The 15,111-nt window shown below is 45.4% G+C and overlaps 1 protein-coding gene across 2 annotated transcripts in view; it reads right to left on the bottom strand.

Moving 5' to 3' along the window:
* The window catches only part of GTF2I (general transcription factor IIi), a 1,115,084-nt gene that overhangs the window by 89,945 nt on the left and 1,010,028 nt on the right, over positions 1-15,111 (bottom strand). For both annotated transcript variants that reach the window (XM_069226909.1, XM_069226910.1), the window contains one exon: positions 11,147-11,200. In XM_069226909.1, the coding sequence (XP_069083010.1) occupies positions 11,147-11,200 (54 nt within the window). The remainder of the gene's footprint in view (positions 1-11,146; positions 11,201-15,111) is intronic.

Genomic DNA, 15,111 nt, shown 5'->3' with positions numbered 1-15,111 from the left:
AGTCTGGTTTCTTAGTGATGGATTTAAGTATTAGAAGTAAGGTGTGATAATTTGCTAGGAAAGATGGAAACGTGAGTTCATGCAGATGTTTGGATAATAAACGAGATAAAAAGTGGATGGTGACCAGAACCCTTTAAAAGTTATTTGTTAGCAAAGGACTGCCGATTAGGCTTCCTGAAGCACTGCCCTTCGTTACTGGGTACGACTGAGAGGTGCACCTGTAGATTGTAGTGTGCAAGGTGAAGAAGAGGTCCAGCCTTTGGTCTTCATTCACCACACTTTCAGTAGGGCTGATTTCAGCCTGGTGCAAACCCATCATCCCTGTTTGTGTCTGCTCCATGCCAGTGACTGCTCTGCTGCAAAGCATCCTTCACAAATACTGTTTCTCCCAGATGAGCCTCGACTGTCAACAAATATTCCAGATGTGGGAAGGAATTCTGCAAGACCCTAGCGCTTTTGCCATGTTATCTATTTTTTTTCAAGGGCCAAACTCATATTTACACATGATTATTGCACTGCAAAAGAACACGCTTCAGATCGGTCATTGCTCATACAGTTACTGAGCTAATTTTAGCATGTCTGAAGTGGGTAGACAGCTCAATGGGCTATTGAGCCAGCTGCAAATGTGTGGCACTTGAAAAACAAGTTACTTACCTTCAGCATCAAATTATCTGGTAGAGACTATCTAGCTGCAGATTCCTTACCTTAGAATTCAGTGGCATCAGCATTGAATCCGGAATTTTTCTGCTGAGCAGTACCCTGCATGCACCATCGGGTGGCGTTGTTCTGATCCACGTGCATCGTCTGGCCCCAGGTGGCACTGTCAGCGTCGTTAGTCTCGTCTGTGACGTCAAGGCCTCCTATATAGGCACCACCCCGGTGCGTGTACGTCAGTTCCCTTCTGTTCCGGTTAAGCGCAGATCCGGAAAGAACTACCCTTTTTTCAACAGTTTTGTTGAAGATTTTTTTAATTGTCTGAACGATGTCTTTGAGTGACTGGATTCAAACAGTGTGGTGCATGTCATTGCACCATGTCGGTTACGGATCCACACCAGGTGTGTCTCTGGTGCCTTGAAAAGGACTACGATTTAAAGTCGTGTTCCGACTGTCGGCCATGGCTTCGAAGGCCTTGAGAGAGAGATCTCTCAGGCTTTTGACGGCCCGGCAGCCGTCTTCAGTTAGCGCGACTCCAAGAAGATCACGGTCCCGCTCTAAGTGGAGGTTGCAGCACTGCTCCAGGAGCCCCAAGTCCTCTTCCTCGCATTCAAGGTCTTCTAGGCATTCAGGTAAGAGGCACAAGATCCGAACAACGCCACCTGATGGTGTGCGCAGGGTACTGCTCAGCAGAATATTTCCAGATTTGATGCTAACGCCACGGAATTCTAAGGTAAGGGTTCTGCAGCTAGAAGTCTCTATCATATGGAGGCCTGTATGAAAACATTACATAACCTACTCGGCTATTTACCCTCCCAAGGTTCGTGAAGTGGGTTGTGTTATGTTAGCCCTTGCAATCTAGTGTCATCTAAAGCCCGAAGACTGTATACCTAATGCAGGGATGTGGAATTCCTATCGCCCGACGCCCGGGACATCTTGTTTGGGGTCAAGGGCAACAAGTTTTTATGTTTACTTTGTCCTTGGGACAAGTAGGCCCAACCCTCTGCAGCACAAACCCTTTGGCTGACTGTTTACAGAGAGTGGAACTCTCTGCAGTTGAGGTAATGTGTTTCCAAAAGATAATGCTGTTCGAACTTGTATTTATGGTTCATTATTTGAAATCCTTCATTATTAGGGTGAGTGCTGTAAATAAATGTTTTAAGGTCACACTTCACTACTGATGTTGGTTCTAGTACAAAAAAAAAAAAAAAAACTGTGTATACACGTTTGAAAAGTTTAGGCTATGAGGCTAAGTATAATGCTCCCAGAATGCTCTCTGATTAGATGCAAATGAAGTGTCATTTAGTAAAATGTGTTGGTGCATGCTAGTATTTCCCAAAAATATTTCTAATGGAAAATCAGTGTAACCATTTTCAACACGATTATGGCAAGCATGAAAATAAACAAACACTGACAAAGCCAACTGATCTGACATATTTTTATAAGTCTTTTAGTTTCATCAATGCGTGTCTTGTTTTGACATGGATTTTGTAACACTTTATTGTTGTGGGAGCTATCAGGCCCTCAACACTGTAACAAACACTGGCAAAAAAAAACAAAAAAAAAAGTTTTTGAACTCTAAAAGCACACGTTGCCACCAGTGGCATAACAAAGGCCCCGCAGCCGCCCTCCTGGGGGCCCCTTCAGCACAGCACCTGGCCTGAGTGAGTCTGGAGAGGGGGCTCCTCCATGTTCTTTGCAAAGGGGCACCCTCCAGTTTCGTTACGTCAATGATTGCCACTGTAGTTCCTGACACTGAACGAAACTACTTTGTGTGCCAATATGCTCCTTGTGGAAGAGCAGAATGCGATCGCTCACAGTAAAGCCAGCCGAAAGAGAGAGAAATAGAAGTTTAATAAAAACAAAATGTTTTGTTAACACCAGACCTAATTAGGGACCAAGACCCACATGTAGGTAGCTTTTTGCATGTCGCAAACAGCGACTTTCGCTGTTTGCGGTGTGCAAAAAGCACATTGCGATGCACAAACCCAGTTTTGCCATTCGGTAACCTGGTTACCGAATCGCAAAACGGGTTTGCGACTCGCAATTAGGAAGGGGGTAGTTTATACACTATATTTGTGGACCTGAGGGCTGCGTTCGACCTTGTGCCCAGAGGGAAACTCTGGAGTGTTCTGGCTGAGATGGGGGTCCCCCCAGACATCCTGATAATTTTAAAGAGATTGCACCATAATAACTATGCCCGGGTCAGGTGCGGGAAACACGGGGAATTAACGGACAGATTCCCCGTTGACAGGGGGGTTAGACAGGGCTGTGTATTGGCACCGACCCTGTTCTGCCTCTTCGTCAACGGGGTAATCGCCCATCTCAATGGAACTGAATACACTGATGCCCCAAAATTGAATGGCAGCAGGGTGCCTGCAATCATGTTTGCAGATGACACCCTGCTGCTGTCCAAAACCCCTATGGGGATACAGAGGATCCTTGATTCTTTTGTGGCTTTTTGTACAGATAGGGGGTTCGAAATCAATGCTAACAAAACCAAGTTTATGGTTATGAACCCAACCCCAAGATCACGCCCGAACCCCTTACTGGGAGCTTCACGTTTAGAGAGAGTCTCCACCTTTGAATATCTAGGTGTAACGTTGAATGAAACCATGTCCTGCGGAACTCACCAGACTAGGGTTAATCTTAAATTAGTGCAGACCACTGGCGGCATAGCTCGGTTGATGAGAAGCTCCACATATCGACCGCTGGGGCCGCTTATCCAGATATATAAGGCACAGGCAAGAGGAGCTCTGATGTACGGGGCGGAACTGTGGGGTCACACAGCTTCCTGCAGTTTGTCTACAACTGAGAACAACTTCATTAGACAGATAGTAGCACTCCCGTCCAGTACTCCGCTCCTCCCCCTGAGGATGGATCTGGGTCTGAGACCAACAGCAGATGAATTAGGTCTCAGACCCCTAGTCTTCTGGCGAAGGCTATGGAGCACCGAAGAACTATCTTCTTATAGGGCGGAACTGAGGGAGTTTTTAACCCACCCTAAAGCTCTACAGATCCCGTGGATAAAATATATAAAAAAGTCCTGTATGGGATTGGGCCTCCCTGACCTGTGGTCGGATCCAGCTAACGCCTCACTAAGGATCCCACGAAGAGCTTTGGTCAGTGCCTACCACGAGCAGAAATTAGTTATGGCCCTAGATTGCAAGAATGAGGGGTCATTAACATATGTATTCGCGCAAAGCAAGGACTCATACCGCCTGGAGAGGGTTCTGGATGCTATGTCTCCTGTGCTGGCCAGGAAGCTATTTCTCCAATGGAGATATGGCACATTGCCTCTGCGATCTTACACCTGCTCCTGGTCAACACTGCCATCTACCAAGCTATGTCCGACATGTGTGGGAGCAGAGGAAAGTGATCTGCATGTGGTCTTGTTTTGTCCAACTTACAAGGCCGCCAGGAAATATTGGCTCCTACCACTTATTAGAAACCTTGGTTTTAGGGAGTTCCTTCCGGTGTACAGAATTTTAAAAACTGATGTTTCAGGTCCAATTGTGTTTGCACTAGCCAAATTTCTTACCAATGTTTGGCATATTCGTACCCGTATTTTAAAGTTGCAGGCTCCTATCTAATTTTAAGTTTTTATTTTTAATTGTATGGTCTTTTATCTGATGTGTTCCCTGTTTACTTTTCCTTGATGGTTCTACATGTTTACATGTGTGTTTTTTTGTGTACATCTTTTATGGCCAAATTGGCCGAAATAAAGATTAATTTGTTGTTGTTAATTGCGACTCGCAGTGCAATGTAGGATTGTTTTGTGACCGCGAACGCGGGCGCAAACCAATCGCAGTTTTCACCCATTTCAAATGGGTGCTAACACTTTCGCTAAAGGGAAGGGGTCCCCATGGGACCCCTTCCCCATTGTGAATGTCACTGTAAACATTTTTCAGAGCAGGCAGTGGTCCTGCGGAACACTGCCTGCTCTGAAAAAATGAACCGAAAAAGTTTCATTTTTCGTTTTTGTAATGCATCTCGTTTTATTAAAAAGCAGTCACAGACATGTTGGTCTGCTGTCTCCATTCGCAAGGGGGTCGCAAATTATTCATGAGGTGGGCATTTGCGAAGCCCTTGCGAATCACAGATGGTGCCATCCTACATTCGGATTTGCGACTCGCAAATTGCGAGTCTCTCTGACTCGTAATTTGCGGGTCGCAAATCTGAACCTACTGACATGTGGCCCCAAATTCTTAAAGAAAGTCACAAAAGTGCACCCATGGTATATGTCGTACCCCTATAAAATATTTGTGAACTGTATTTTAGCATGGGTAAATACGATGTGTAGATTTGCTCATGTGAAAATCTATTGAGCATTTGCAAGTTCATTTTCCCTCCAGCCACTTTCTTCCCAACCCTGGAAGAAGTTCTAATTCTGCCATTGTCAGGAGTAAATGTCCAACCTTTCTTATTATGGGAAAATATTAGAGAGAAGCTGGTGAAAATCTTTAAAACATGCAGGTTAGTAGGTTTGCAGACTCAAATGCATTTCAGCCCTGGAACTATTGCTTACTGCTTCCTCCAGCCCCAGTATGCAGATCTGCAGAAAGGTGGAAAAATAAGGAAATTGCTACAGTAGGGTTTGAAACTGCAAGTATTCAAGCCCTACTAAGGTAGTAGCCCTGGCATAATCAGAGAGGCTATTATCAGAGCTCTTACATAATGAGATTGCTGCCATAATTTGTCGCCACACTACATGGCACCAAAGGGACAAGTAGATCTTTTTACAGGACAAGTAGATTTGAGAAGCAACCTGTCCCCTGGACAAGTAGATATTTTAATAAATTCCACACCCCTGTAATGATATCTTTTATACAGTATTTCTCACTACAGAGTTTCCGTTACATTGGGCATTCATGAGTGTGTCTATATGACGTATGCACAGCAGTACCACCTACAAAGTGCTGCAAATAAGGCAATCTAACCCAAGAGTGTAATTATGTAAAGATGAAAAACGGAGTATTCGGGGTTAATATTGCAGTACTGGACCGCTTTACATAAGCACCCGTTACAGTATATAAATTCACGTTTCTTTTCTTTTTTGTTAGGCACAGGGAGATTAAGTGATTCGCCCGGAATCACAGGATGTTAAACAGAAGCGGGGACTCGAACCCGGTTCCCCAATTCCTAATTAAGCACTGCATAACACCACTTCCGCTCCATCCAGGCTAATTTGCAGGGATTCAAACCTGTGACTTGTAGATTACACACACACAACATTGGTCAGAACTAATCAGATGCTGTCATGCGAAATTCCAAAAATAAACACGTAAGTAAACTGCAAGCTCTCAACTTGATGAGCTAAAGGGCAGGAATAATTTTGAAAAAATATTCTGGCTAAACGGGAGCGGAGCATGCGTTTAAACTGACACCAGCAGTTACGGCATGACGCCTGATGACAGCATGTAGCAGATTTTGGCTGATCTCGGAACAAATTAACCCGTGATAAAGCAGTTAAACAGCTGGGTGGGTTAATGTTCCTGCTGTAAATATCAGCAGTAAAACAAGGGTGCCGGCTTCTCCACCTGCTTGCGGGAATCTATCTAAAATGCCAAATTCTTAAATAAAGTTTGTTTTGATGCACGCGAGTAGAGAGACGGGTAACTGCGTAATACGTACGTGACTGACTCGTTCCCAATGTCCCTGGCCATCCAGAAGCACCGTCTGGCCAGGATATCCCTCCTACTGCTCTTCTATGCCGCAGGGCTGCTGACGTCACTTACCTGAATCCGCGTGCCTTGCAGCTCGCTCTTGTTGCGTTAGTGCAGGTAACCAAGTTGTTGGTAGCTTTATGAAAATCTAAATGCTTCCACTGTTAAAGTTCTGAGAGTAAATGATAAACATTACACAATAATGTAAGCCAGTAGTTTGGTGAGGTGCCAGTCGGAATTCGCCTCCTTTCGGATTTTAGATTCTGACTTCAAAAAAGAGCGGTTTGTAGAATCTATGAGAGGCCTAGTATTTGCATATTTCTTTTTAATAATAATATTCCAGACTCTTGAAAGCTGAAAGCCATATTTTAAGCACAATACATTCTACAGACATATTTAACTTAAGGTTTTGCAGGAGTGGCGAGGCTGTAATGCATTCCCAGATAATTGACTCCCACGCTTCCAAGCAAAGAAGTAACTATAAATGGGGTGCAATGGGCCCCTCATAGTCGTGGGCCCTGTTGTCACCTCACGTGCTGTACTTGTGATAGCTATGGCCCACTCTGATTTATAAAGATATGATTATTTCGATTTGTTTTTTAATTAAGTCAGGGGGAGGTTTTTGTTTGAAATTTCAGTAGTGTTACATAAAGATCTCAGCAGCGATGGTTCTAGCCACTAAACTAACACACCCAGCCAAGCGTCAGTGAACAATATTCACTGCTTCCAGTTGCACCCTGAAGAGCGCCCAGATGAAGAAGGTGCTGTGGAGGAACAACAATGGGTGAAAGCGCAATAGAAATGTCGAACAATATACACAAACAATTTACCGGCTCCATCTGAAAGGATTTGAGAAATGACTAAGCAGCATTCTGCCACAAAACAGGGGACGTCACAAGAAATAGGTAGAGATGGGTCTTAAGAAAATAGGGAGAGGAGGCGAAGTTTGAGATGGGTACTTTTCCATTGCCAGAGCTTGGGCAGGCGCTGTGCCATTGTTAGAAATTGGGTTACTGGTTGAGGTGAAACCCTACTCAAGCAGCAACCACAATTTCTGTCACGGTGAAACACAGGCAAATCTGGTGATGGAGCGTGGGCTGGATACAGGGACCAGATTAGGCCCTCTGAACAACAGTACCTTAAATCCTGGTCGCTGAGCATTGCAAGATTATGTGTCAAAGATGCTTTGTGTGAGGAGCTGCACGTTCTGGGTCATTATCAAGGATGCCGTCAACAAGGGGCTAGCGATGCAAAGTCCTACATCAAAGATGCATTACGCACCAAGCTAGTTCCAAAAAAGTTATTGGGCTCGAAATGCAGAATCATGCATCATCGTCAAGGATGCTGTTGATAAGGGGCTTGTGATGCAAATTCCTGTGTCGAGGATGCGCTGCGCAGTGGTGGTTCCGAAGTGGAGCTACAAAGCGATGCGTTGTGGTGTGTCAGTTCTGCCCACACAACCACACCTGGACTGGCAGAGCCCCTTCAGGTACACTTCCAAGGGTACAGGACTGGGGTTGCTCTATTTGGGGACATTACTCACAGCAAGGTCAGTCTAGGTGCTGGGTTCCAGGTGGTTGGAGACTGTTCTGTCCCTGACGCTTCTGATCAGGTCAGTCCAATGGCTTTTGGAGTCACACTGGTGGTCCTGGGATCAAGATACAGGTCTAGTCCTTCCTGCTTAGGCAGCAGGGCAAAAGAGTAGCAGTCCTTCTGGGTCTTCTACAGGCCCAGAGGTGTATTGAAGAGTTGAGTGTTAGGGGCTAATATTTATATCTGGAAACCACTTTGAAGTAGAAGGTTCTATAGAATTCTCTTTGAAGTCATTGAAATTCCCTGCCGCTCCTGTTCTGGCTCCAAGCTGGCTTCATGAATAATGCAGTGGTGCCCAGCTCCACTCCCCCATCCTGCCAGCTAATGGCCCAACCAGGCACACTTATTAACTCTATTGTGTGGCTGTCTAGGAGGAATAAACAAAGTCCAACTGCCAACTACACCCAGTCATGTGGCCCAGGAACAAGCCGCAGACACTAAATGCTTAGGCAGGAAAATGACAACTTTCTAAAAGTAACTCTTACAAAATTGTAAATTCAGATCCATCTTTACTATTATAGAGGATTATTAGCTACAATTTCTCAGACACCAAGCATGACATTCCTATCTTTTCCCAACTGAAAGTTATCACTTATTAAACCAATTATATCCTATGGGAGAAGTAGGCCTTGCAGTAGTGAAAAACAAATTTAAGAGTTTTAAACTAACAAGACATGTAAAACCAAAAAGTGCGTGTGTACAACTTTTTAAATGTATATCACCTTGCCCTATGTGCTATCAAGGGCCTGTCCTAGGGATGACATTTATGTATTAAAAAGGAAGGTCTGGGCCTGGCAAGAGGCTTATCTTGCCGGGTCGACATGCCAGTTCAAAATGCACACTCAGGCTGCAACCGCAGGCCTGAGACATGTTTAAAAGGCTACTTAAGTGGGTGGCTCAATGAGTGCTGCAGATCCACTAGTAGCATTTAACTTATAGGCCCTAGGCACATGTAGTAGCCATTTTACTAGAGATTTACATGTGAATTAATTATGCCAATTGCGTGTAAGCCAATGTTACCAGATTTAAAGGCGATAGCACAAGCACTTTAGCTCTCGTTAGCAGTGGTAAAGTGCATAGAGTCCTAAAGCCAGCAAAAACGAAGTAGGCAAAAACAAAAGGCTGAAAGGCAAAAAGTTGGGGAAAACTAAGGCAAAGATGTAGGTTCAACAGCCATCAATTAACAAGAAAAAAAAGCATTATGACAGGGCCAGCATTGAATGCATCCTATCACTTTTTTAAAGCCATGTTGCATAGCAGTACGCACTGCTGTGAAATATTTTTTTTTAAAAAGCATAAGGAGGGAAGCAACACTGGGAGGAGCGGGGATGGAGCAGCAATAACAGCAGGAGGTGGGTATGTATGAAGAAAGCAAAACCAGAGAGGTGCAGGGGAGGAGGGAGGGAGCTCCAGGAGGGAGCACCAGAAGGGGCAAGGGGAGGGGGAAGAAGTAATGGTACCTCAATCAAAGCTCGAGAAACAAACGGCCTAGTTAACTTGAATCAATCTGTGTGTAGTCCATGCTCTACAGAAAGGAACAAAAGTGATACTTGGCCTGCACTAACCAATTAGGAGGCAGCAAAGAAGAGTGACATTGAAGCCAGCAAGTGGTAATCAGTGGGCATTCTACAAGCCCTTTTTTGTAAATAGTCTTGCAAGCGAGAGCTCATGAAACACGTGCTGTTGAAGGCTCAATCAAAAAGCACACTTTTTTGGGGCATAGATCTAGCTTTTTGCCAAATCTTGTAATTATATGAGCTGTTCTGGCTGTAGCTGTGTCTAAAGTTTCTGTGGAAAATGGCATTGGTAAAATGTGTTATGTGAACACCCCCTCCTCTATTCTCAGCCCCCGCTTGGCAGATCACCCTGAAACTTTCCAAGAAAGAATTGAGGTGGATGAGCCTTTACAAAAAAAAAAAAAAAGGTTTTGTGAAAATTTGTCAAAAAGTTCAATGTTATTAGTAAATGAAAACAAATCCTATGGAAACGTGGTCCTAAGTGGTGACCACCGCTGTGTAATTATAATTATATATTTATATACTATATATATAGTTTATGACAATGTTATTTCAAGCCAAGTAATAATAGTGAAGCAACAGAGGTATTTAAAAGAAGCTAGGATACAAGGGACTAAATCTGTGCAGTGAGATAAAATCGCACTAATTAGATGTTGCGCCTATTAGTGTTAGCAGAGATGTTTTGCCTTGCCAAATCACTGGAACATGCATTATGAAAAACAGCAGTATTCTGTCATGCTAGCTGCACCGTAATTTCATACTACATACTAAACTGCAATTGGACACCTGCAAAGTAGTAATGAAAGTGTGAAAACATGTTTATTAGTGCACTTGTTCTAAAATGCACCCAATATGTGTAACGGTGTGTGCATGCCTGTCTGTCACTCCAGGGCAGTGGCGTAGCGTTGTCAGCACCCGGGGCAAGGCAAGTAATTTGCGCCCCCTAACCCGTGGATTTTAGCACTCGCGAGCGCGCCCCCCCCCAGATGTTGCGCCCGGTGCGGCCGGCCCCCCCTTCACCCCCCACGCTACGCCACTGCTCCAGGGCACAATCCTCAATCAAGCTCATGTTGAGCTAAGAAGCCACTACAGTTAGTAAGGGAAGTGAGGCATATCGCAGAAAATATAGTTACTCAAAATCAAATTAAGTCAATCAGAGGCGCCGGACTTTAAACCCAAGCCTCTTGGCTCCACTGAAAATGCAGTCAAGAACACATCTCTCCATTTTGGATATTTTCTGATTCTACCTTGTAAAACAAACACATTTGTAACCAAATGACTGTATGATAAACATGTGAATATTATAGTTAAAAGCAATATAATAAACAGAACCTCCAGTATGCTACTGTGCAAACAGAGGAGCACATCTTGTGGAAAGTCTTTATTGCACAGTGACCCGACAAGCAGAAATGTGCTCGCCACAACTTTACAGCTGTTTCAAGCAATCAAAAACACACCAACTTCATTCATCAAAATGACTTGCTTGGTGCTCCATTTTGACCATGTATGCATCACATTCTGGGGAAAGGAGTGAACCGTCCTACAAACACTAATCACATGCTAACATGTTCAACGAGTTTTCACAAATGCTCTCAACTACAAAACCAGCATATGCCAACAGTCCAAGAAAGGCCTGGTAAAGGGAACTTTAACTAGCTCCATTTCAGGGCTGCTCTGGGGAAGGGAGTGCTAGTATGGGCAGAATCGATTACTTACGTGTTGATAATGTTTCGGTTGAAAGTTCTGTCCCCCCTGTCGTCTCTTCACCTCCTGAAATATATTTTTAAATAGGTAAACATTTTCAGTTTTTTTGTAGGATAACAACTGTTTTGTCATCTAATGCAGATTATAAGCAACTGAGAAGTACACATTTTACAGCTACATATTCACGAAAACGTTCTCAAATTCAGATACTTTCTATGATCAAATCACCATCGCCAAATCACCAATTTTTCATAGAAATTGTTTCAAACGAGGAAGAGGACATCCTATCGCAACAAATGCAGACATTTTAAAGATAATGATATAGTTCGAACGATAGTTCCATAGGACTGGTTAAAAAAAATTAGATTTTTTTTATTTTGGTCACTCACCTGCTCCTTTCCTCACAATGGTTCTGTTCACAGCCAATTGAAGTTATAAGCTTCCTTGGTCATCCCCACCGAAATTCACAAGTAAACTGGATAGTCCTAGATGGAAATGTGTTTCACTTGGTGGTAGGTTGGTTAATGTGATAGGAGACTCGCTTTAGCATATTTGCATTTGCTTCTGTGCCATACAGCTGTGTTCAGTCTGTCCAATGTAACCCCAGAGCGTATTTCCCGTACCTGGACTCTGAGTTTGCAGTCTGTTACTGCTTGTATCCATATCTTATTATGGTTTTAAAATTTTATTCCGTATGAGAGCCTTGCCACGTGACCTCTATGTCTTTGTGCGTCATAATATAAATGCAAACAACACACAAATAATTGTCAGCCGTAACAATATTTGTGTAAAAGATCATGTAAGGAAATGCCTCCTTGGCATGGTTACCCCCTGACTTTTTGCCTTTGCTGATGCCAAGTTATGATTTGAAAGTGTGCTGGGACCCTGCTAACCAGGCCCCAGCACCAGTGTTCTTTCCCTAAACTGTACCTTTCTCTCCACAATTGGCACAACCCTGGCACCCAGGTAAGTCCCTTGTTACTGGTACCCCTGGTACCAAGGGCCCTGATGCCAGGGAAGGTCTCTAAGGGCTGCAGCATGTCTTATGCCACCCTGGGGACCCCTCCCTCAGCACATACACACTGCTTGCCAGCTTGTGTGTGCTGGTGGGGAGAAAATGACTAAGTCGACATGGCACTCACTTCAGAGTGCCATGCCAACCTCACACTGCCTGTGGCATAGGAAAGTCACCCCTCTAGCAGGCCTTACAGCCCTAAGGCAGGGTGCACTACACCACAGGTGAGGGCATATGTGCATGAGCACTATGCCCCTACAGTGTCTAAGCAAAACTTTAGACATTGTAAGTGCAGGGTAGCCATAAGAGTATATGGTCTGAGAGTCTGTCAAACACGAACTCCACAGCACCATAATGGCTACACTGAAAACTGGGAAGTTTGGTATCAAACTTCTCAGCACAATAAATGCACACGGATGCCAGTGTGCACTTTATTGCAAAATACACCCAGAGGGCATCTAAGAGATGCCCCCTGAAAACATACCCGACTTCCAGTGTGGGCTGACTAGTTTTTGCCAGCCTGCCACACACCAGACATGTTGCTGGCCACATGGGGAGAGTGCCTTTGTCACTCTGTGGCCAGGAACAAAACCTGTACTGGGTGTAGGTGCTTCTCACCTCCCCCTGCAGGAACTGTAACACCTGGCGGTGAGCCTCAAAGGCTCACCCCCTTTGTTACAGCGCCACAGGGCATCCCAGCTAGTGGAGATGCCTGCCCCTCCGGCCACTGCCCCCACTTTTGGCGGCAAGGCTGGAGGAGATAATGAGGAAAACAAGGAGGAGTCACCCACCAGTCAGGACAGCCCCTAAGCGTCCTGAGCTGAGGTGACTCTTACTTTTAGAAATCCTCCATCTTGCAGATGGAGGATTCCCCCAATAGGATTAGGGATGTGCCCCCCTCCCCACAGGGAGGAGGCACAAAGAGGGTGTAGCCACCCTCAGGGCCAGTAGCCATTGGCTACTGCCCTCCCAGACCTAAGCACACCCCTAAATTCAGTATTTAGGGGCTCCCAGAACCGAGGAAGATAGATTCCTGCAACCTAAAGAAGAAGAAGGACTGCTGACCTGAAGCCCTGCAGTGAAGACGGAGACGACAACTGATTTGGCCCCAGCCCCACCGGCATGTCTCGATACTTCAAAGAAAACTGCAACAGCGACGCATCCAACAGGGTCCAGCGACCTCTGAAGCCTCAGAGGACTACCCTGCATCTAAAAGGACTAAGGAGCTCCTGAGAACAGCAGCCCTGTTCAACAAACTGCAACAAAGAAGCAACTTTTAAAGACCACACGTTTCCTGCCAGAAGCGTGAGACTTTCCACTCTGCACCCGATGCCCCCGGCTCAACCTGCGGAAAACTAACACTACATGGATGACTCCCCGGCGACTGCGAGCCAGTGAGTAGCCAGAGTTGACCCCCCTGAGCCCCCACAGCGACGCCTGCAGAGGAAATCCATAGGCTCCCCCTGACCGCGACTGCCTGTAACAAGGAACCAGACGCCTGGAACCAGCACTGCACCCGCAGCCCCCAGGACCTGAAGGAACCAAACTCCAGTGCAGGAGCAACCCCCAGGCGACCCTCTGCCTAGCCCAGGTGGTGGCTACCCCGAGGAGCCGCCCTGTGCCTGCCTGCATCGCTGAAGAGACCCCCGGGTCTCCCCATTGATTCCTATCAGAAACCCGACGCCTGTTTGCACTCTGCACCCGGCCGCCCCTGTGCAGCTGAGGGTGTACTTTCTGTGCCTGCTTGTGTCCCCCCCGGTGCCCTACAAAACCCCCCCCCGGTCTGCCCTCCGAGAACACGGGTACTTAACTGCTGGCAGACTGGAACCGGGGCACCCCTATCTCCATTGAAGCCTATGTGTTTTGGGCACCACTTTGACCTCTGCACCTGACCGGCCCTGAGCTGCTGGTGTGGTAGCTTTAGGGTTGCCTTAAACCCCTAACGGTGGGCTACCTTGGACCCAACTTTGAACCCTGTAAGTGTTTTACTTACCTGTGAACTTAACAATTACTTACCTCCCCCAGGAACTGTGATTTTTGCACTGTCCCCACTTTAAAAAAGCTTATTGCCATTTTTGTCAAAACTGTACATGCTATTGTGATTATTCAAAGATCCTAGAATACCCGAGTGACATAGCTTTCATTTGAAGTATTACTTGTAAATCTTGAACCTGTGGTTCTTAAAATAAACTAAGAAAATATATTTTTCTATATAAAAACCTATTGGCCTGGAGTAAGTCTTTGAGTGTGTGTTCCTCATTTATTGCCTGTGTGTGTACAACAAATGCTTAACACTACCCTCTGATAAGCCTACTGCTCGACCACACTACCACAAAATAGAGCATTAGAATTACCTTTTTGCCACTATCTTACCTCTAAGGGGAACCCTTGGACTGTGTGCACACTATTTCTTAGTTTGAAATAGTATATACGGAGCCAACTGCCTCAGAATTTTCAGGCACCGGATGATCCATGTGGGAAAAGTTTGCCTCAGACGCGCCTTTAACTTAGCACCAGCAAAGCCAATAAAAAGCTCATCATTCACTTGGTGCCCCTTCATGTGCTTCATGTAAACTCTAATAGCTCTTCTGGGTTTAGCCCTGAAAATGCTGAGGAAGATCTACAAATGGCTCCCAAGCAACATTAAAGTCTAGTCTAGGGGAGGTGGGAGAGCACGGGGTGTGTTTTGGGCAATAAGGCTGAGGAGATCTCGACGGAAGGTGGCTTATGAACATGTTTCAGTCCCTGTGATGGTGAGTGAGGGATGTGCTCTGCCAACTTGGCTGCTTCAGGGAACAAGTTGTTTGTCTGCATCTTTGGGTCAAAAGACAAAGCAGCCCCCCTTGCATCTCCCACCCTTCCTAGGATTGGAACTGGGAATTTGAATAATTAAGGTTGGTCAGGTAAACACAGAATGGGCAAAAGGGATGACAAATAACCTAATAGTGTCCACTGCAAAGCC

Source organism: Pleurodeles waltl, chromosome 3_2 (genome assembly GCF_031143425.1).
Source record: "Pleurodeles waltl isolate 20211129_DDA chromosome 3_2, aPleWal1.hap1.20221129, whole genome shotgun sequence".
NCBI classification, from domain to species: Eukaryota; Metazoa; Chordata; class Amphibia; order Caudata; family Salamandridae; genus Pleurodeles; species Pleurodeles waltl.
Note: the sequence above shows the minus strand (reverse complement) of the source record. Positions and strands in the feature narration are given on the sequence as shown.